At 38.6% G+C, this 23345-nt stretch overlaps 1 protein-coding gene across 3 annotated transcripts; it reads left to right on the forward strand.

The window, feature by feature from the left end:
* Positions 1-831: 831 nt before the first annotated feature.
* lamc2 (laminin, gamma 2) lies at positions 832-22319 on the forward strand. 3 transcript variants are annotated; one of them, XM_015355035.2, is made up of 23 exons: positions 832-1031; positions 1617-1725; positions 6733-6906; positions 8327-8447; positions 8816-8952; positions 9672-9794; positions 10770-10959; positions 11205-11317; positions 11776-11991; positions 12123-12299; positions 12705-12950; positions 13811-13947; positions 14796-14952; positions 15423-15628; positions 16313-16398; positions 16491-16628; positions 17087-17231; positions 17647-17796; positions 18507-18621; positions 18909-19105; positions 19673-19831; positions 20536-20635; positions 21038-22319. In XM_015355035.2, the coding sequence occupies exons 2-23, from the start codon at positions 1647-1649 to the stop codon at positions 21286-21288; spliced, it is 3417 nt and encodes a 1138-aa protein (XP_015210521.2). In that variant the 5' UTR covers positions 832-1031; positions 1617-1646; the 3' UTR covers positions 21289-22319. The 3 variants fall into 3 exon arrangements, with proteins under 3 accessions (XP_015210521.2, XP_015210519.2, XP_015210522.2); XM_015355033.2 differs by lacking the exon at positions 832-1031 and adding an exon at positions 1182-1336; XM_015355036.2 differs by lacking the exon at positions 832-1031 and having other exon boundaries at positions 1390-1725; positions 6736-6906.
* Positions 22320-23345: the final 1026 nt, after the last annotated feature.

Genomic DNA, 23345 nt, shown 5'->3' on the forward strand with positions numbered 1-23345 from the left:
ATGATTTTTTTCGTGTGTATTTGTTCCATTTTGTTATTTTTCCACTGTACTGTATATATTTGTTTGTTGGTTTGTGGGGAGCACTGTCCTAATAAATCATTACTTTTGCACCTACTAATGCGACTGAGCCATTGTTCTGTTTTAAAAGAACTCACCTGGGCACCCCTCCTGCCCTCCCTGTGACAAGCATTTAAAAAAGAAACTAGTTTAACTTCTGGCTCTTTTGGGTGAATTTATTTTGCTCTTTGTTTTTCTCATTTTACTTCTGTCAGTGTGTATTTAATGTACAATAGAAAGCTTTTGAGTTTCTTGAGATGTGCTAATAAACGAAAGGTTCACAGACAAATGTGAAGGTATTTCGTTTTAAGATATGGTATATAGCTTGATAATTCTTCCATAACCTAAAAAACCTTCCACCGTGTACGTGCAGGTAAACACGATATTTCAACAGAGTACGCCGCACAGACATAAATACAGCCATCCAGGAGCTGCTGCAGGAGAATCCTGCTTTGACTATGGCTCAGCTTTTGCAGTAGTCAGTAAAAAGTAGATTACATGGATCCCCTTGTAAGTAATTATAACTAATTTACTCCGTGTTGGGTCTCAGGCTTATCAAAGGGTGTTCATCCCCTCCCTCCTTCATCATCTTTATTTTTGCAGTGCAAAATATCAAATGTCAGTCACCCGTGGTAGTTATGGTGAGCTGTAACTGTAAATTGGTATTTGGATAAAGACCCAGAAGGGCCTTCTACTCCACAGGACTCGAAGGAAGTGAGGAGGAACAGGTGGTAATGAGTGAACACCACAAGCGTGGCTGACAAATTGGTACACATGTAGCAGTGTGCTGCTCAGAGCTCTGCAGCTGTGCCGTTAAGAAGTTCAACACTGCTGCCTCTCTAAAGAAGAATAATGGGGAAAAAAAACATGTCTCTCTTCTGGAATTGATATGCACAGCCCCAGCAAAATTACTGCCTCTCAAATCATATTTCAAGAAAGACCACAAACTGGAAGAAATTTAAGGCTTGACAACGGTAAGAACTTAATTCATAACTGACAGGGGGCAAGGCAATTGTTCCAGAGGCGGACTTTCTAAAACGGAAACAGATTTGCAACGCCAAAGGCTGAATAAAAGGTCTTTGGGCAAGGCCTGTAAAACTAAAAGATGACATTCCTCTGGTTATCACACAAAGTTTTTAATACTTGACAGGGTATTCCCCACCCTTTCCAGGGGCAGAACTGACTTGAATATTTCTTCCTCTCCTTTGCCAGAAAAAGGAGCTCAGTACAGGCTTCAACAAATGCACACAGCACTGTGTCTCTCATTATCGTGGTTTGAGTGAGTTCCTTATTTCATTATTTACTCAGCTCCTGTACTGGATAGCGTATAGGGCTTGGTTCTTAATCATTTGTACATAAACTTTCGGGTAAAGTCTGCAGAGCTACTTGTAGCCTTTGTCAGCATTAGTCATAAGGGTGCTGGCAAAAAACGCCCCCCCAGGATGTTATAATAGGCTCATCAAATGAATCTGGACTAGTGAGCATCTGTTATCTGGACTTGATAAGAAGGCATTTTGATTTAACTGAGAGATTGCTGTCTGTGTTTTCTCTACTGCAAGGTTGAAGGATTTTCATCCAGGGAATACAGAATGAGGACTGGGTGGATATTTTGGACTGGAATCCTCATTTTCAGCCTGCCAGCTGTATGTGGCACTTTTAGATACGAACGTAAGTGAACAATATTTATTTGTTTCTTATACTGGACTTATTTTATGTGACTAAATTAAAATTAAAATTGTAATTTTTTTTTTACAATTTGTATTTCCTTGAAACTAAAGTTTTGATCTTTTGTCTTCCCATTAATGAGAATTAATGCTGTTAAACAGTGCAAGGGGGCTACAGCATATTTTACCTTGAGACAGATATAGGGATTCCCAACTGTCTATACTGTCTATCTCAGTGCTATACTGTTCAATCTTTTATCTTTTTTCATTAAGATTCTACCACCCCATTTATTTTATTAACAGAAAAAAATGTATCATATTTCTAGTATTATATATAATTATAACTATTAAAACTAATTTAAGATTTTAAACAGCAATACACACAAATGTTCTAGTACTATTTATTACAATCATTATAAAATATTAAACAATTAAATAATTTGATTTTTATTATTTAATGTTTCAGCACATAAGAATAAACAATAAATTAAATGACCCTACAGACAAAATAGAATGAGATAAATAGTAGTTTTTGTCGTCATAACTGTTTTTTTGTGCATGAACTCAAAGATAACTAATTTCATGTTATATTTAGACTGATACATGTTATTTATGGCCATACAGTATATATTATTTTGTGATATAGAATAGTAAGAAAATGAGAAAAATGTTATTTTATAATAAGTTAAATTAAATGTTTATTAAACGTTAACAAATACATTATTATAACAGTTTGCTGAATTTCCTTTTTTACAAACATAACATTCATAGCAGAAAGTAACCTACTGTATTTATTAGATACAAACTAAAAATGACATTGAAACAAATATTGTCTAATACCTACCAATAAAGTTTATTTAAGAGTATACTAAATCTCAGTTTAGTACAAATGTTTTTTTTTCTAATATCCTAGCTTAATAAATACATTGTAGCCCACGTGATGTTGTTACATGCTACAGCATCTGGAAACAAATGCCTCCCAAATTAATTTAATCAGTCATAATTATGTACTGTCACGCAGGGCTATGAGCGTTTCTGGACAATGCTTACAAATAAAATGTGTTCGTAGATGTCTTGTAGCTCAAAAGTCTGCTTTAAGATGTACTGTAGGCACATAAATCTTTTCTGGAGTTATACTGTATTAATAAGCCTACTCCTAGATGGGACTCCAGGGATCTCTATAGGAATGCTAATCCCTATTTATAGAGCCGGGTGGACCAGAGATAGAGAAACTAGCGTAACCCATACCTCACTCCAGGTATAACAGCAACAGGATTTGAACCTACAACCTACTACTCATAACTCCACAGTCCACTTCACTGCTCTGGCCCACATACAGCAGATGGCATTAGATCTCTATGTTATTCAGTCTCCGAATCATTCACACATGACTCAATTGGCAAAAAAACCAATCTCTTGCAGCTGCCAAAACATGTTTGAAATGTACAGTATATGACTTGAAATTCTCAAACTCCAAGCAGCCTAACTCCCAGATGCTTGAATTGTATGAGACTTATAACTCAGCAAGACCAAGAACATGCGAGACCTCCAAAATAATGGATTGCAAAGTGCTGCTTTCCTAATGGTTTCAGCCCTGTAGCAAACTCAGCAACCACATGGCAAAAAACCCAAGATACTGAGGTATAAGAGCCTTAGGCTCAATCTTCTTTCTTTTATACCAATTGCTAAACTATGCAAAAGTTAGCTGAAGCCAGCATTACATTCCCTAGAAATGTGTTAATTAACTATAACAAGTTGAGCTGACATTTCTCCAGAAAGTACACAAATGTCTCATTGCAGTAAGAGAGCAATTCAACTTATTCCTGTTATGTAGACTGAAACACAGACAAGAGCAATCACACTTTCCAGACATATGCCAGGCTTGGACAAATTCTTGGCAGGTTGCACATGTTTATGCAAATAGTTTGGGAAAATAAATTATTTGCACTTATAATTATGGTTTTGGTAATATGAAAATGAGAGTCATCATGGAAGAAATAATTCTCTATAATTTAAAGCAAATTAGACATTTCAGTCCTAGTTACTTCCTTTTCTAAGCCTTCTAGAGGTTTAATAAAAGGCATAAAAGTTCATAAAGATTGAAAAATAATGGTTTTATTATATAAAAATAGGAAATACCCATTTTAAGTTAGAAAAAGAAAATTGTTTTTAAAAATTTGATGTTTATAGGACAAATTAGAGGTATTATGAGACAACATTTTATTAGAAATCACACCTAAGATGACACCTTCATAGTAGTCAATAGTATGTCAATGAGCTACTGTATAAGTAGAACAGAGAAGAAAAAAAACGCAACATTTCGGCTGTGGAGCCTTCTTCGGGTGTTGAAATGTTGTGTCTTTTCTTCTCTTTTCAGCATGGAATAAACCTTTACTTGTTCCTTTGCAGCCAACGCGTGCTGATGCAGCTACAGTACCTGCTTGAACTACTGTATGAGTGACTTCCCATTTAAAAAAAAAACAGCAAAATGTACAATGGTGATTTTAATCCCCACTGCTTTTTCCCCATAAGGTCTGAAAGTAGACAGAGTTCAACTACTCAAATACATTACTGTATATACTAAGCGTTAACTCTGGATAGCCTAAGAAAAAGCATAGAGGATAATAGTTCTAGCATTGGTTGTGTAAGTGCAAGTTTAATTGTGGGAAGGCTGTTTTTAACAAAGACTAGCAGTCCAGATAAACAAAGGCTCGTTTGCATAATCAATCACACGAGTAAACAACAATTGGACCAAAGAATGTTGCATGAAATCTTTAGAACAGACTGAAAACATTCATTCTTTTTTGGGCTTGGCCTGATAAGCTGTGGTATGAAACCCCAGATTAAAGCCTCAGGCCCCTTTGCCAACCAGTGACTGCTCCCTGCCCTCAAATTGTGGGGAACAGTCTACTGGAAAGGCATTTATCCTGTTAGGACATGAGGTCATGGTGGAAAGCCTGTTTCCTTTGAAGTTCTGAACTTTGCAAGACACACTTTATAATTTGTTTTCAGGGCAAAAGCTCCATCAGACACTGTACTGCACGTGCTCTCACCTGAAAATCCCAGTGACGACCTGGACTCTTGGTGCATGGGCTTCCCACACATGCTTCATCTTAAACAGACCCTTCAAAATAATGAATGAAAGGATTATTTAAAGTAAAAATTCATGATGCACCATGGTAAAACAATTTAACTGAAACAAAGAAAGTTGTGACATAGTGAAGACTGTTCAGATATTTAGTGAGATTTCACCTGTTGGTATTAACAGGCAGATGAGATTCTCCTTTAACCTGCTCCAGTCTTTAAATTGTATTTCACTTAACGTGTCTCTATTCTCCATTCCCTATTCTGCTCTTAACACTAAATTACATACCATTTTATTTTTAAAGTAATGGCTTTGTGAAAGGCAAACATGCTTCCTGCTTAAATAGATTGAAATACAGTGCTTTCTCCAGATAGTTGCCGGAATTTCTATGTTTAAGTGATGCGGAATTTTGAACTACTAAAACTCCCTATAGTTAGCAGACAAGTATGTGTTGAAGCCAAATGATGGAACTCTAGGGGAAAAAACTCCAAACTACTTTTTTGTTTTGTATTCATTAAATTTTCCAACAGCAGTGGAACTGTAGGTCTATGATAATCTTTCCCAAAGCTGTCAAAGTGCTTTCGGAGAAGATATGGAGAAGATCGTATTGTACCCCATCAGTCAGCCATGTCTAGACTGGCAAGTGGGCTCTTAGCAACACACTGCTGGTCAGATGTAGGGCTGAGTTGTCAAAGAAAATTCCTGGGTGTAACAATATACTGTAGGCAGGCATGAGTTCTTAACTCAGAACTTTGAGCAAAAATATCAGAGCATTTCTTCTCTTTCCTGGTACAGAAGGTAATAAAACAGAATTAAGTTTGGCTGTTCAAAGGAACCGTTGAATGTTGTTGAATTGCATTAACAAATTCCAGAGTGACTATTATTGACTAGGGCTCCTTTTGCTGAAATGACTTGTCAAGCGAAAACTAAGAAAGAAATGTGCAGATCATTAGTATGCTTAATTGATTTTTAAAGAAAAAAACAGTCATGTTACCTGTTTCTTACACAGTTGTATTCAGACCACTAAAATGTGACATAATGTCTTTATACTGAAAATGTAAAATTATGAGTAACTATACCTGTAATGCATAATCATCAGTAAAAGGCCTTAAGAAAAATCTTCTAAAAACTGTTAATTTCCTAACAGACTACTCAGGTTGGAACAAAAACCAAAGACTCCAGTCCCTGCAGGCACTGAGTTTGAGAACTGACATTTTGTTTATTCAGATGAATACATCACTGATACAGACCTGGCTTTTGTTTCTCTTTTTAATCTATGTATTCCTTAAATTAATTCCTTAAATGTGCCTTATTAATTACAGATTTTCTAATATTTTAATAGCTGCAGGTTGTTTGAGTCAGTGCTTTCCTTGTATCTGCTCAGCTGTGAAATGTATCCTGCATTTCTAAAGCATATTTTGTAAGCATTGATGCTATTTCTCTGGTCATTTGAGACTGGTCCTTTGCTCACTGTACTTAGGCCTCAATCTCAGATTTTTGGGCCTTGTTTTTTTTAACTCTATTCAAATCCAAATTCAAAACTCACATTTTTACCGGGGTCTATGTCTATCTGTATGTACTGTATGAACCTATATGTTCATACATACAAGTATGAATTTTCCTCTTTTACTTTTAATTGTTCTTTATCACTTTGTACAACATTCTTGGGTTTGGAAAGGTGCTTTATAATTAAAATATATTCTATTATTATTAAGTTATTATTGGAGCAATTATTGAGATTGTTCATCACTGAGTTCAGACTATTGAGTGTTTAATAAAGGACTACAAGACACAAGAGCAAACCGTTGGACATATCTCAAGAATGAACAGTGAAGGCTTTGCCAAGAAACAGGGAGAATTCATTTAAAGGGCCTGAACTGATTTCCAGTCTCACAGTGTAACAACGTCTGATTTTTCTTTTACCAGCAGCTCGCTGTAATTGTAACGGGAAGTCTCACCAGTGCACTGTGGATGCGGTGGGAGTGCGCTGTTTGAACTGCCTCGACAACACAGACGGACGAAACTGTGAGAGGTGTAAGACGGGCTATTTCCGCCAGAGGGCGGGAGACCAATGCCAGCCCTGTAGCTGCAATCCCCTGGGTAAGTCCCAGAAGTCTGTCTGTGCTTTGTCTATCAGGAGACTGCAGTTAAGCAAATCCCAGGTTTCCTTCCGAAACAGCACATGTATGTAGGGGAGGCCATTCATCCCATCTAGCCTGTTTGTTGTTTGGTCGCTAGTTGATCCAGCTGTTTCTTGAAGGACACTAATATTGGCTTTGACAACATGGCTGGATAGATGTTCCAGACTCCCACAGACCTGTTGTGGTATGTTAATGGCTGTCTGCTGAGCGTTTTGAATGTGTCTGTAGCCAGGAGTTGACTAGCCAATGGCTTTGCCCAGAGTCATTTTAATTACCCCCACACTGATACTGTCCAATCGCACTGTGTGCTCTGTAAACGGGAGCCCTAATTTGAGAAATTAGTTTTCAAAATTGGTTCTTAACCTGGCAAACAGCCATTATGACGTGACTCTTACTGAAATGCTGGAAGTTTCCATGTTGTATCCATGTCTTCAATGCTCCATTGAAGAGAAAAGCTTAACAGAAACTTCTGTGATGCATGGAGTCTGTAACACTAGTGATTCTGAAGTGCTGCTTCATTGCTACTGTAATTTGTTTCCTCCGACATTGTAACTTCATGGCAAATAGGTGTCATCGCACAAGATTGTCAAGGCTAATATTATGCTTAATTATGAGCTGACATGTCTCCCTCTTGGGCAGGTTCATGCCCCGTCATTGTGGTAAAGTTTTACTGAGACGCATACTGTAGCACGCCATGACAATCCTGCTAAAATGCTTTCAGTACTTCGTCACACACCACAAGCCAAATGACTTCTCCTCTGATTCAGGTGGTTCATTTCAACCTGTACATCTCAAGTCATGTGCCTGCCATGACGAGTCCCGTGTCATCCACTGGACACTAATTAGGTGGCAGGAGTTTGATATGCGTCCTTAGTACAGACTGTGGTTGGGTCTGTCTAGAATGGGATATAAATAATTTCAGTGATTTTCTTACCATAGGAGATGATCTTTAGATGTGTTCATAAGGTGTCTTGTCTGCTTGTAAAATACATTGTTTGTTAATATTTCAAGGGCTTCCTTTGAGTAGTTATAATCAAACCTATTGAAAGAGTTTTTTTAAACCTCCACAAATAGCAAACAAGTGTGAAATAATTCTTCTTGACCTTTAAGACACAAACTACTAATTAAGAGTAAAATAATGCAATTGATTGAAAGATATGAAATTCTAAAACTAGAAATGAGCATGCTTGAAGTTAAACATTGAAATAAAAATTAAAATATTATTTTAAACAGCTTTTGTAATTTAACAGATCATTTTCTAATAGTTTGGAGTCCTGTTGAAAGGACTGACACTGCTATAAGACAACACTAAGGATTTGAAAATACAAATCACAGGAATTAATGTCTTGTAATGATGTTTCCTGTTCTGTTGAATTCAGGATCAGTCAGCTCACAGTGCGATAGCAATGGGCGCTGTAGCTGCAAACCTGGAATTCTGGGAGAGAAGTGTGACCGCTGTCAGTCAGGAACCAGGCTCACACAGACAGGCTGTACAGGAAGGTAAGTCTCAATTCCATAGGCTGATGCACAGGGGGAGCTACAGCTCATGCAGTATACACCAGGCAACAAATATGATGTATCAACGTCAGGGTAATTTTAATAACATTGCATTTTGAAAAGTTTTATAATTGTTTCATTTTTAGATCTCTAGCTTTTGGGCGACTTTATTTAATTCAGATTCTCAATATTCAGATATTGACCTTTTGGATGCCAACTGGGTTTTATTGTGATCTAAAACTCAGAAGTTAATGTTCTCCAGATCCACAGTGAAGGACACTGTGTTACAGTAGAAGTCTTGTAAATATCAGTCCATTGATACAATTGACAGAGACTATAATGGGGTTGGTTGTTTTGTTTTTCTTCTGTAGGTGCAGTCTAGGCATTAATGGCCAGCTAACTGATAATCCTGCTGAATGTCTGTCCTGTTTCTGCTATGGACACTCCACAGACTGTAGCTCAGCCGATGGGTACACAGCCCACTCCATCACCTCCACGTTCAACAGCAGTAAGTCCTTCCTTGCTGAAGGGTTTTAGGAAGGTAGGGCAGTCTGAAGGTTGATCTGGACTATCTGATACAAATGAATGACTTATTTGAGAAACAATAAAGGATTACTGTAAGAAGCCAGAATGCTCAAACAAGTGCTCTTGGATATCAAAGCATTAATCGGACAACCAAGGTCAGAGAAGAACTTACAGAATATGTGCCTCATCACTTTATCTACCTTGAGAGACATAACTTTACCTTATGTAAGGAAGAATAGAAAATGTGTATTCTTAGCTATCTCCTGGGTAACAATTTCTCAAACTGAAGTGTGGCTGTGAGAGCCAGCTGAGCTGACTTTGAAACAGCAGAGAATGAATCTGAAGTTCTCTATTTCTGTTGTTAAACAGTCATCCTATTTACCATTACACCCAGTTTGATTTTGAATGAACTCCGCTGATGTATGTAGACATTGTCCTGGTGTTCCGCCTGAATGCTGGAACTGTTTTCTTATCAACAGTTTCCTTCTTTCGGAGAGCTACGTCAGTCACTTTCAACAGAAGCAGGTCTCTGTGATTCCTGAAAATGGAAAGTGGTCTAATGGATTGCCACTTACTTGTGGGCAATGCGGCAAATTCAAAATGTATTAAAAAAGGGAAAGAACAATATCAATAGATGAAAGTACCTAGGGGGAATAATGGCTACTTCTAGACAAATTCTAATTGACTTCCTGTTGGGATTAGATCCAGAAGGATGGCTTGCTGCTTTCCGAAAGGGCTCCAGCGTGCAGTTTGGCTGGTCCCAGAGGCATCGTGACATTGAAGTGACATCCAGGGATAACATCCCAGTCTACCTATATGCGCCAGGTGAGGAACTTTGGAGAGGGAAGCCATAGTAGTGCCTAAGACCTACTACATTCCATTACTGTACTAAATACTGCCAGTTGACATTTTCGGGTACATACGCTTCTAAAGAGAGGTCAGTATCTGGAAATCTAAACAGAACAAACACAGATCCTGATTAATTCAGAATATTTGTTTGCAGAAAAAGAGATAAAATCACCTCTACTTAATAGAAATCTAAACACTTCAGCCTGTAGGGAAGAACTGTCTTTGCTGTATACATACTCAGTAAAGGACACCCATATTGAGAGTCAATATCCTGTAAGCAGCAGTTGCTCCTGTGTCCTCTTTATCACAGTGCTACTTCACATTTTTTGTAATTTCAGTAGCACGTTAAAAAAAACTCTGTTTACCTTTCAACTTTTTGGATAAATCTTTATGTTGTGCATATCTGTGGTTAATTTGGTCAAATTGTTTTATTTACTAGAGTATGTAACCCAAAAGCTTTTCATTTGCACACTGGAATTAGAAAACCACCATCTTTAAATGAATTTTTTTTCTGAGATATTACAGTATATGTTTTTACTATTTACACTTCCAAAGGTTGCTGTCCTACTAAATACAAATTTACATAGTATAAACATTTATTCAAATTAAAAGTGTAAACAGCTGAAGAAAAGAAATGTAGTGGTGCTGTTGTGTTACTGCAATGATACCTTGAGTTTTAGCTGTCCTTGACAAAGGCTGAACTTCACATTCTTTCAGGTACCCAAAATCACCTCACTGAAAGACAAATATCAGATGAAATTAAAAGATATGAAGTTTAAAATCTTCAAAAATGAAAGATCCCATGCTTATTTTCTTGCAAAACACTACCTTGACACCCTTAACAAAACAATTTGAGCTGATTTCTTATTGTATGCTTGATTAAATATCTAGGTTGTGGCTTTTGCCTTTGGTTAAAGACACACTTTCTCCCTGCTTTCTTTTGCCGCACAGAGTCCTTCCTGGGGAACCAGATGCTGAGCTATGGGCAGAACCTGTCCTTCTCCTTCAGGGTGGACAGAGGGCATCGCCAGCCATCCACCACAGATGTTGTGCTGGAGGGTGCGGGGCTGAAGGTGGCAGCTCCACTGGCTGACCTGAGAAGAAGCCTGCCCTGTGGTCAGAAAATAACATACTCCTTCAAGTAAGGGCAGGTCTTCCCACAGAGCTTGCAGCTGTTCTGGATAAAACCTCATCCTTGTTTTTCTTCTCAGTTAGCAGCTTGGTGGAACTCCTTGAAGACAGGGGAAAATTGCACTGTAATACTCATCAGTATCATTTCTAAGTGTTTATGTTTATTGATTTAATACCATTTTTGTGGGATTTATGTGCTACTCATCACATGCAATGCATTATAATGCTTACAACACACACTCTGTACATCTGCAGGCTTGATGAGCAGCCACAGAGTAAATGGCAGCCACAGCTCACTGCTCTCCAGTTCCAGAAGCTGCTTCAGAACCTGACAGCCATCAAGATCCGAGGCACCTATGGTGAAAACAGTACGTTCTGAAATTCCATTCAATTCCATAATAAGTACTGTATCTTTTTGGGACTTCAGACTGACCATAAGCTGTAAATGTATCCAGTTAGCATCAGACATACTTTTTTACATGTGGTTTTATTGTTTTTGAAACCACCAAAATACACGATGGGTATGTTAAATATTAAGGAATAATATTAATATATTATTTGAATAATATTACAGAAGATGTATATGGTTGGTACAGTGTTTTATCTGAAAATCTATCTCAAAAGGAATACCCTTCCCACATCACTCCCAAATAAAACTACTTCTTAGTGATACGCAAGGCAGAGTTATTTTTCACTGGCTTGATGCCACGAGAGAAACTTTCAGTTATCTTACAGAAAAATGTTTGCAAATGTGACACAGTGGCAGAATGCTCAACAGGACTCTGACTTTGCTCACTGTGGAGCTCTGTGTTTCCCCGGTTTACAGGCCGAGGCTACCTGGATGATGTGACACTAGTGTCAGCCCGTCGTGGGTCTGGTGTCCCCGCCTGGTGGGTAGAGAGGTGTAACTGCCCCAAGGGCTACAACGGGCAGTTCTGTGAGAAGTGTGCCCCAGGGTTCAAGAGGACACCTCCCAGCAGTGGCCCCTTCAGCGAATGTGTTCCCTGTAACTGCCGAGGAGGCAGCTGTGATCCTGAAACAGGTAGACATCAACGCCACAGCCTTTGGGAAGCTGCATTTCATTGCAGCTGCTCTGTAAATCATCATGCAGGCCTCACAGACCGCGTGCGGCGCACCTTGGTCATGTGCGGTTTATTTTTGGATCTGTTGTAGGAGATTGCTTCTCTGGAGACGAGAACCGAGGGGATGTGTCGTGCCCTCCTGGTTCCTATAAAGACCCTCGGAACCCCGGCTCCTGCCTGGTTTGCCCCTGTGCCCTTGGGTCCAGCTGTTCAGTCAACCCCAGCACACTGGAGGTCAAGTGCGATCAATGCCCTGCAGGAATCACAGGTGAGTAGCACAGCAGTTGGGATCAGAGGCAAGCTGTCAGGAATGCTTTAGGTAGGAGTGGCTGGCTAACTATTCCCCACCTCTTCCTAAACTTCTGATGCTAATTGTTTAATAAATTGAACAGTAATTGATGATCATTTAGCCAGCCCACCTCCTCTTCCAGATTACGTCAGTATTTCCCAAACATTTTGGTGAGGAATGTAGGATGTTAGCTTCGTATATCTTAAGACTTAGGCCAGAATGATAGAAGAGTACAGAGACACATGAGTATAATAGTGAGTCCTAAGTTACAGAAATCAATTGGAAAAATAATATAACTGGGAATATCAATAATGATGACTGGAGAGTCAGTAGATTTCTTCAGTTCCTTCATAACATATCCTGACCTCATGCGTTTCCTGACAGGCCCACGCTGTGATGTGTGTGAAGATGGTTTCTATGGCGATCCCCAGGGTCTGAACCGCCTGCCTCGGCCCTGCCAGCGCTGCCAGTGCAATGGGCACATCGACCTCAATGCGGTTGGCAACTGCAACCGCCTGACTGGAGAGTGCCTGAAGTGCATCCACAACACAACAGGCTTCTACTGCGAGCACTGCCTTGAGGGCTTCTACAGGAGCCCTTACCTGGTCGACCCCACTCAGACCTGCTCACGTACGTGCGATGTCCTCTGGCTTAAGCCTTCTCTGTGAAGAGTCCACAGCATTACAGCTGCTCTGCGGACGATTTCACCTGAGATCTGACCCCTGCTGCGGGTTTGGTGGAAATGTATGACACCACCTTTATGGGGTATAATCTCAACTGAATGTCATGTCATGTCATTTGCCAAACCACTTTATATACCATAAGGGGTCGCTGGAAGCAGAAGCCTACCCAGAAAGCAATGGGCGCAAGGCAGGGTACACCCTGGACAGGGGGCGCCAGTCAATCGCAGAGGAAGTGCAAGCCAATCAAACATATAGGGATAATTTGGAGGCCACAGTAAAGGCCGAGGGGGAAAATTTGGCCCGGACACCGGGATAACTCCCTACTCTTATCTGACCGCGGATCTTTAATGACCACTGAGAGTCAGGACCTCGGTTCAACGTCTCATCCGAAAGACAGTCAACAAGATGCAATTTTGAGAAAAACAATAGCATTAAAATGATTCAATATTACATTACACTGTACCTCTGGGGTGCAGGTACAATATAAAAAAGAACAAACATATTCAGCTGTTAGAAATCAGCTGTTTCATATCTTGAGTAGAAGAGGAAGCAGTGTGGTGCAGTGGTTAGCATTACAGAGTGTGTGCGTGTTTGTGTTCGTGTGTGTGCCCTGCCATGGACTGGCATCCTGTCCAGGGTGTATCCTGCCTAGCGCCTATTGCTTGCTGGGATTACTGGCTCCCCAGTGACATTGAGCTGGAAGAAGCAGTTGGAAAACTGATGGATGGATGGATCTAGCGCAAACCATAATCTATTAACAGTTGAAAAGGTTGAATGTTTATCACACCTCTTTCCTCTTCTCCACAGCTTGCAACTGCAATCCCTTGGGCTCTTTGTCCAACAGATGCAACAATATCGGTCAGTGTTCGTGCAGAGAAGGCTTTGAGGGGCTCAAATGTGAGCGTTCTGCATGCCCAACCTGCTACGACCCAATAAAATATCAGGTAGGCTCTGGCAACCAGAAAAGGCTGTGATTTTCTTAAAGTGGAGTAAATTAAACGGGACGGTTTTTGGCCACGTGTGACTGCAGCAGTATGAATTTACTAGCTGTCCGAATGTTACAGCCTAATGTTCATTTTGTTCAGTTATTTAAGAGCAATTTTTGGGGTTTTTTTCTTGCCTTTATCTGAAAAAGCCAAATAAACTGTGAACAGTATATTGGGGGCTCTGTAGTCAATAGCAATTCTCTGAGCTGCATTACTGAAACTACTAGATTATTCTGTCGCAATATAGAAATCTAAAAATGTAAACTAGAATAGGGTTGTAGAATTCTCTTGTGGTAAGCAACGATTAGTTTAAATATCCATGGAAAATACCAGACTAAAACAATGTTTTTATCTGGTTCCATAGATTAACAATTTGTTGTTTCTGAAGGGATTAACCTTTTTCATTTTTCCCCTGCCTGTGTAGTCAAGACACAACAACTGTGGATGTACAGTAGCTTTACATGGCTAATGCTGTAGTGTCTTGAGTATTGTTAATTGCAGGTGGAAGGCGATAGAAGATTATTTTATTTCTTTTTCACTAAACTTTCCTTTCTTTTCGAAGATTCTATAACATTTGTATCAAAATTACTCGTATGAAAGTAATGCACTGTACTGAATTTTCTGTTCATCTAATATGCATCAGCGGAGAATACATATTTCAGTTAGAAACCCGCCTATTTTATTGAGTTCTCTTTGCTGTGATTGCAGTATTCAAAGGTAATGTCATTGTATTGTTTTCCTTAACTCAGTAGTGAGAGCAATTCAAAGCATACTAGAACATGCTGATCTCGAGTTTCGTCTTCCAGATTGAGAGATACTCAAGAAAACTTCGAGACATAGAAGCCCTGTTTACGAATATTCAGAACGGCCAAGTCCCAGTTAATGACGTGGAGATGGAAAAAACTCTTGCAGAAGCCGAAAAACTCGTTGCAAACATGGAGCAAAACACTGGGAAATTATCAGGCAAGTTGATATTATTTTGAGGCGCAACGCTTAAGATTTGATTTAACACCTGGCCAATAAAACGCTTTACACAATGTACAAAACGGTATAAATTACGGACAGAAAAGGTTTAGAAAATCAGCGTAATGTTGCTATTGCAAAATGAAAGCAATGTGTAACTTAATTTCTGAAGGCATTATTTTTAATTAATGGTTTTTATGATAAATATTAAGAAAAGGACCAAAATATCCTAGTAGAGGCATAGCACCCTCTGCTGGCTCTATAGGTGTAGTAGGCCTCGGTTTTCGTTTACTGCTTAAGTACTAACCTGTTGGAGTAAATTAGCGGTTTTATAGGAACTCTGTTCAAGCAGTTAGACTTTAAAAGTTCTTTAGAGTTTCTAATCTAAACACCTTTGTGGTTCCGTTAATCTCACTTGATGAATTTTACAATAATAAACAGATTTCCTTGTCTCATTCATATTTTCATAGTTTCGGAGAAAGAACTACAGACCCGGGTATCTAATATAAAGAGCACTCAGTCCGTCCAAGCCAGAAACCTCGCGGCCGTCTCTCGGACAGTGGATGGCATGACTTTGCAGAATCAGCAGTATCAGAGGCAGGTGTCCAACATCAAGCAACTGATCAACGACGCCAGGCAGAAACTTGACTTGGCAAAACTGGAAATAAGACGGGTGGTAAGTTTTTGAACCGATACGCACTCGTCAGACTCAAAGTTGCAATAAAGCACGAAGTAATCTTGAGAAGCTGGGATTCCTAGCTCAGAGCTAGCAATTCAGTAGAAGCCCATGGCTCTTTAAATCATCAACAGCTCTAAACCTTCACGGGATGAAATTAGCGCTTCTCCCATGTGAAGTCTTGTTTGTAACCAAACCACACAAAATCGTGGGCATTACGGACTCCGGTGATCACTGATAACTATACTGAATGATACCAACTAATTTTTGAAGGATGCCCGATATAAAAGCCCTCATGTCTAGAAATAATCCCCTACATTTACGTTTACATACGGGAGTGGGGGGATTTTAAAACGTTATCAATTAATCACTCATCAGTTACAGTCTGTATATAAAGTATTAATTAAAAAAGTAATCATTACACAGGTAACATTTAACTGCACTTGATTACTTTTTTAAAGTGACTTTCCCAAACACTGCCTGTATGATACTGTATATACTGTATACTGTATATGTCGGTGTTTTCTATGTGTATGTGTGGATCTGTAACAAAAGCAAACAGGTTCTCAGACATCAGATTCGCTGTATGTTACATTGTATTGTAAAGCTATGGGCTGTGTGTGATAAACCATACATTAAAAAGCTTAGTGTATTTCAATATTCCATTTCTTGTTCACCTTGTAGGAGTTGCCAGCGCAGGATGAAAGGCCTGGGGTAAGCACAAATAGCCTGTCAAGCCTGGTACAGACAGCAACCTCGCTAGCCAAGAGGTAAGTGTCTTGTCTGCTAACTTTCTGTGCTCTGTGTAAGACAGAACATGGGCTCAGATTTGCACAGCTCACATGTGTGTGTCATTTCACAGTCACAAGGATGAAGCAAACAAAATAGAGCAAACAGCGAAAAGCAGTCTTCTGGATGTAGACAGAGCCCTGTCTCTGATGCGGAATGTCATCAATGGAGAGAACAAAGTTACCGAAGTTATTGGAGACCTCAGAGCACAGTGAGTGAGCTTTACATTGAGAGTACGAAATGCTAAATTCATACACATGAAACTTCCTTTTTTCCTGACCATTCTTTTCTTTTCATTCCAGTTATTGAAAACAGAGCTTGTTAACTATTTACTCTTCAATAGTGGATATGCTGATACCTGTGCGAAACAGCACCTACATTAACACATTACCAGAGGGTCCTATTTTATTAGACATTAAGAGCATTTTGCACATATGGGCTTTTGTTTGTGTGTGCAATTTTAAAATGGGAATGGTGACACAGAACACTTAAATAGTACTGATGTAAAATATATAGGAATAGTACATGTCATTAGGTAAAATAGGTCAAAAATAAAATGAACTTAGGGCTTGAAGATAAAAGTTAAAATAAGCACCTACTGTGGCGAATGAAAAACTCATGAATAAAAAAAAATGTTTATGGTAATGTTATTCAACCATTTTTCTGCAGGTATAACAGAGATGTAGCTAAAGTCAAAGACTTGGAAAACCGGGCAGCCAGTGTGAGCTCAGGGGCTCAGGCAGAAAGCAGGACAGCAACCGAAGCATTAAATGAGATAATCTCCTTGGAGCGTCTTATTCCAGACTCCATCCAGGTATCACTCTTCATTCTTGTGATCCAGACTCTCACTGGCAGTTACTACACGTCATCCAGCAATGAGTACAGCTCCTTTCAGTTTACCACCGCCCAGAGGAGCAGCATAGTAATATGAAATACAGATTATCCAAGGACGGGAGTCCATAAAATAATATTTTAGATTTTTAACCTAACAGTTTTGTAACTTCTAACCTATTAGTAACTCATCTAGGGTTTAGAAACTGCAAATGGCAAAGAAAATGGACCACTTCTAATTATTAATAGATTGAATTCTCTATTAACTAAATAACAAATGATTGAAAGCCTGTACAACCTGTCATAGCAGGTTGAACTCATAGCCCTAAGATTCAATAAACTGCAAGACACTTCAAAGCACAGGTTTTCACATCGTGCTGTTTTCGCTGTGCCTGCAGAGGGAGATTCAGAATGTTAAAAGCAGTGCCGACAGTCTGAAACGCAGAGCAGAGGAACAACTCTCGGACTATCGGACACTACAGGGTGGCATCACTGACGCCAAGAACCAGGCACGGGATCTCTTATTGAAAGGAAAAGCTGATCAGCAGGTAATAAGGATGTGTCTGGGACATGAAGTTAGAAAATGGTTACCGTACTCTCCTTTGTTTTTACAGCCACTCTTTTGTCTGACTTGCACATCAAGGATTTGTGTAGCAATTACCCTTCTGGTCAAAATCTGTAGGTGGTTTCCCTGCTTTAAAAAAAACAAAATGTCCATCTAATGAAATTAAAATTGTTATTTGTTCTTCAAACCTGTGAAGGTTGCTTGGTCAGTGATGTGTTTTGTAACTTTACTGTAATGGACCGGATTCAGAACAGTTAGATAATAGCACAAATTTAGTAGAGTAGAGTAGGGGAGTAGTTTATTGCCATATTCCAACACGTGCATTGGAATTCTGTAATATAATTTATGCCATCAGTATCCTCCAGAATCTGAAAGCCTTTAAGCTGAAGTACAGTTATACATTTTTGTAGAATTACTGAAGCTTCTGGTAGCTCTGCTAGAAATGGTAATTTAGAAACTCTTTTTTATTTAAAAAAACTACATTTGAGGTCTACTTACCTGTGGTTACTGCAAATTACACAACCTTTAGGAATTTGCTTGCATTGATGATGAATGTTTCTGATATGTGTCTTGAAATACTAAAACCCAGTGTTGTACAATGATATTTTGCAGGCAAATTATTATTGATTTTAAAGAAATTTAATCCAATGAGGTAACACTTTGAAGTAATACTTTGATGTTATTTAATTGCAGCGTCATGATCAACTTTTAGCTAGAGCAAATGCTGCCAAAGCTGAAGCAGTTGCCTCTCTGAGAGACATCCAGATGAATGTAAATGGTGTAGAACAAGTGCTGGGAAACCTAAAAGGTAGGAAAAGGGACAAAATAAGTCATAGATGTTATGACTAAATTGAGATGGCCTTTTCACTTATCTTTGGGAACTTTTTAAAGAACCCACCTTTAATTGTTATACTGTATATCTGTACTGTTAACTTAAAACAACACATACAGTACGTAAAATTACTGAAAGAGCTTCGGGAGATTCTTCATTCTGACCTCTAGTCCTGTTTGTCTCCTTTAGTGAAGTCTTTTTTATGTTTAGCCTGTTCTTGGTGAGTTGTACTGATGTAAAAATAACTCTTGTGTTTTCCCTAGATTTTGATGGGCAGCTTAGCACAAACAAGGCAGAAGCTGACAGGGCTATAAGGAGAATCCCTTTAATTGGCAACATTATCCAAGAGGCTGTCCAAAGCAACACCAAGACTGAGTCCATTCTTGGGAACACGGAAGGGGATATTAACGAAGCACAAATGAAAGTTGGTGAATTGAAGAATATTGTGGAACAAATGGAGGTATGAACAATAATATTACTATAACTTGAGGAATACAAATTCATAAGAATTTAACCTGTTAAGGCAGGGAAAGCAGTATATTTACGATGTGTGACAAAATATCATACAATTATGTTTTCATTTCTCCCAGCTTTCACTTTGAATTGTACCATTGACAATTTGAAAAACATCCCAGAAACCATCTGTCCATCTATTTTCTAACTGCTTCTTCCAATTAAGGGCCACAGAGGAGCCTGAACCTCAGGAAACAAGAGGTGCAAGGCAGGGTACACCCTCTATAGGGTGCCAGTCCATCCAAGGGCAGACCCAAACACAGGCATGCACACTCCTACAGTAGGGCCAGTTTTCCCAGAAGCCAATTAATCTTCCATTGGTTTTTGGCCTGTGGGAGGAAACTGGAGCACACAGAGGAAATGCAAGCAAACTCAGGGAGAAAATACAAACTTCACTGGGAATTGAACCCAGGGCCCCAGCGCTGCTAACCACTACATCACTGTGCTGCACCCTGGAAGCCATTTAATTCCTTCATTTTTTATAGAAGTATCTTTTTGTCTTTGTGTTTTGTAGGGAGCTGTCAGCACTCTTAAAGGCTCTAATGGTTTACTGAGTGAAGCCACCACCTTGAAAAATTCCCTGAGTGACCTGCAGTTCCAGACCTTAGCCACAGTGAGGGACCTGACTGCAGAAAGAAATAAAGCCAATGAGGAGAAAGAAGAGGCAAAAAGGGTAGGGGAAATACTGTTTATTGAAGAGGTGCAATATGCAATGTGTTGCACAAAAGAGGTTTGAGTGTGGAGCTACATCAGCGAGTGTTGGCTGCAAAGGAACAATGAAAGTGTACTCCCATGATGTGTTGCACAATATTTGGTTACTTGAGCTTCAGGTATTTCATATGCCTTTTGGGAAACCCCTTTTAAAGGCAGTGTATAAAATAAAGCTGATTATATTGATTATCACTAGTTTATGCCCGCTGCCATTACAGTATTTTTATTATTTTGTGTCCATAAGGGCTCCAAATAAACTTGACATTTGAAGAATTTGACTGGTGTGCTGTGGAGGACAGACAGACACTGGTTGTGTGTCTATTTACAGAGACAGTATGTGTTATTTTGGAGCAACTGGAAGACAGGTTAACCATTGTCAAAATACAATTGTGCTAAATATATTCTGGTTCTAAGGCTACTCTTATATGACATTTACGATAAGTGAGAGGAATGGTCTAAAGTATAAAAGCTGCTTGTAAATGTATGGATGCTGAGCATACAGGAAAATGCAATTTTATGTGATCCTGTTTGTTCTCCAGAAAAAGGTATTTTTCGGGATAAATTAAAACTCATTTTAAACCTTTGCTGAGCTGTGCTGTGACTTCTTGCAACCTTACACTTTCTAATGTATCATTTTGATATTCATTTTGTTTGCTTTTTTTCTAGGCTATAAGACAGGCCACTGCAGCTTACAACAAAGCAGTAGATTCTAGGAAGGCTGTGGGAGCAACACTGCGTACCATCAACAGTCTTCTGAACACATTAGGTAGGTATTAGACTCACAAAACAGTTACAAAAAAAAAAATAGTTACAAAACACAGAAAACACAGTATGTGAATGTACTGTATCTCAGTCAAATAGCAGTGTTCATTTACAGAGAATTGGGGGAAAGAACCCTTCCTTGAATAAGTACAGTAGTTGAATCCCTACCTACTGTATAATATGAAGGAAACATTAGAAAAATACTTTTGAAAACAAATTCTGAATCATTCTTCCGACTTCACGGTTTATTACCACAGATGTCTCTTCTTTATTCTCTCCGTTCAGATGTAGGATAAGATGGCTACATTCCTGGATGAGATCCTCATTAGGCATGAAGGTCGTGGCTTGTGAGGCTGTGTAGTTCTGTCCGGCACCTTTTTAATGTCTCATTTTCCCCCCAACTCAGACTCGTCTGGTGGTGTGGATGAGACGAGGCTGGCGGAGCTCCAGGAATCGATCAGCAATGCCAGGAGCACAGTCACGACATTGCAGCCTAGACTGGACAACCTTGTGCAGATGGAGTTCACACAGCAAGAGCGGATCAGGAGTCTTAACAGAGACATTGACATTATCATGGAAGACATTCAAAACTTAAAGACGATCCAGAGCACTATTCCCAAAGGATGCTTTAACTCACCACCCATTGAAAGACCCTAAAAGTAGCTTTTTTGGTTAAGAATTATGCAAGTTATGATAATACAAAGAAATTACTGAGGTTCCTTCAAGGCCCAATATCACAACAGAATGTACTGTTCAAACTAGGCTGTGGATGAGTTAGAATCAGATGACATAAAGACACTCAGCTCTCCCTGATTAGTTGTAATTTATTTGATGATTATAATGAGGACTATTATACACTGAATGGATGCATTAGAGCCTAAAATCTTACAGTTTTACAGTAAATCTCCTAAATTACCAAAGCACATCCCCATTATTTCTAAATATACACTTTTATTTCTATACTTGTGAGAATCTCCAATTGATTTATAAGTGTTTTGATTATTTGTTTTACATTTTTGTGTATTGACATTGTAATATTGAGAATATGTATATTTGTTTCTCAGAGTTTGTTTTGTTTGTGATGAGGAAAGGTCTGTTTTCTACGACACTGAGCTACAAGTGTGAAAGACACATTTAAAACTGTCATTTTAATCATATTACATTTCTTCTGTTGCACACACATCGCAGAAATTCTTTTAGCTTTTAAATAAGTTAAATACTTACTTCCTCAGTTTTATAAGAACAGCCACTTACTTTCCTTCTCAGAAAAAAAACATTCATTACCTACTGTTCTTTTCCATCATGTTTACATCATGATATTAGTCATGAATTTAATGTAATTTATATTTGAATTTAAATCAACATGAGTCAGTGTATCACAAAATCCCTGAAGTGCGTTTATTAAATTTATTTTTAAATAAATCTCAGTATTGTGAAACGGTTGTAACAGATGTATAATATAGACTCTGAACAGAACTCAGTATTATAGCAGTTTAAAACAATAGAAAATACATTTTTGATGCACTGGGAGAACTTAATTGTTTCCCATTTTGGTATTCATCTTTGACAATATCATGGGCCTTTTTACATTTTCTTAGCACTTTTCATTTTATTTATTTGTGTATGTTTGCTGTTTGGTTACTGTAATATAAGTTTTATTTAATAAAAGCAATTTGAAAAAAAAACCAATGGACTACTATGAAATCATCTACTTTCAAATATAGAATTAAAAAAATATACAGGTATTAAAAATCAGCATTCATAAATACAAAAACAGAAAAATTGGATTTTAGGAATGGCTACATTTTAAGTATTTCCTAAACATCTTCAGGGAAAAGGAACGTTGCGTTATGGTAACACTCAGACTGTGATTTGGTGCTTTAAACTGAAAGACGGAGGTTCCTGTCCCCAGATGTAAAAGATGAAATCTTGGCATTTGGTACTCAGAACAGATCTCCGGTATTCCAATTTATTTTAGTCTGTCAATCCAGAGCAATGTACAGTATTTACGATTGTCAAATCAGGGGTATTTCAGATGCAGTATTTTCTCTGGAAGTAAAGCACTATTCACTGGTGCTATTGCGCTTATTAAACAAATCTTCATTTAATGACAGGGAACAGTTGGCAGGCTATAGTATATCTGCATGTTAATAAACAGATAATCGGTTTCATATAGGATTTCCAAAATGGTCATCTATAAAAGATGCGTATTCAAAAGCCTTCATCCATGTAAAATGCAGTACAATTTAAGGGTCCATAAAGTACATCCATGACAGTGAAACATACTAACACAAAACTACCCTGCATGCTCGGAGAATACATTTTTAACTGGAATTTATGGTTCAGTATTCTCGTTTTCCCTGACTAAGAAATAATACACTATAATTATCTGTCATCCATAGCAGTCCGTTTCTTCGTGTGTTTAGATTTTTACACAATCCCGTTAAACAAAGTACAGTACGACCATTTCCCCTGATTTTCTCTGGTCATCAATTTTCTCTGGTCATCAAAGTTCCGCTAGTGGGCGCGGTGCTTTCTACCTCAGTCCAGTCCAGCTGGGCTGACTACGACTTTTGGGGTAATTTGTATCGTATAGAAAGTTATCGGTGCTCGTGTTGTGAAAATGAATTCTGCTAAAAGATTAAACCGTCAGTGAGATGTTATGTTCCGTGGTTACATTACGTGTGTATGTTTCAATATTTTTTAAGCAATAA

This window comes from Lepisosteus oculatus, chromosome 9, assembly GCF_040954835.1.
Source record: "Lepisosteus oculatus isolate fLepOcu1 chromosome 9, fLepOcu1.hap2, whole genome shotgun sequence".
NCBI classification, from domain to species: Eukaryota; Metazoa; Chordata; class Actinopteri; order Semionotiformes; family Lepisosteidae; genus Lepisosteus; species Lepisosteus oculatus.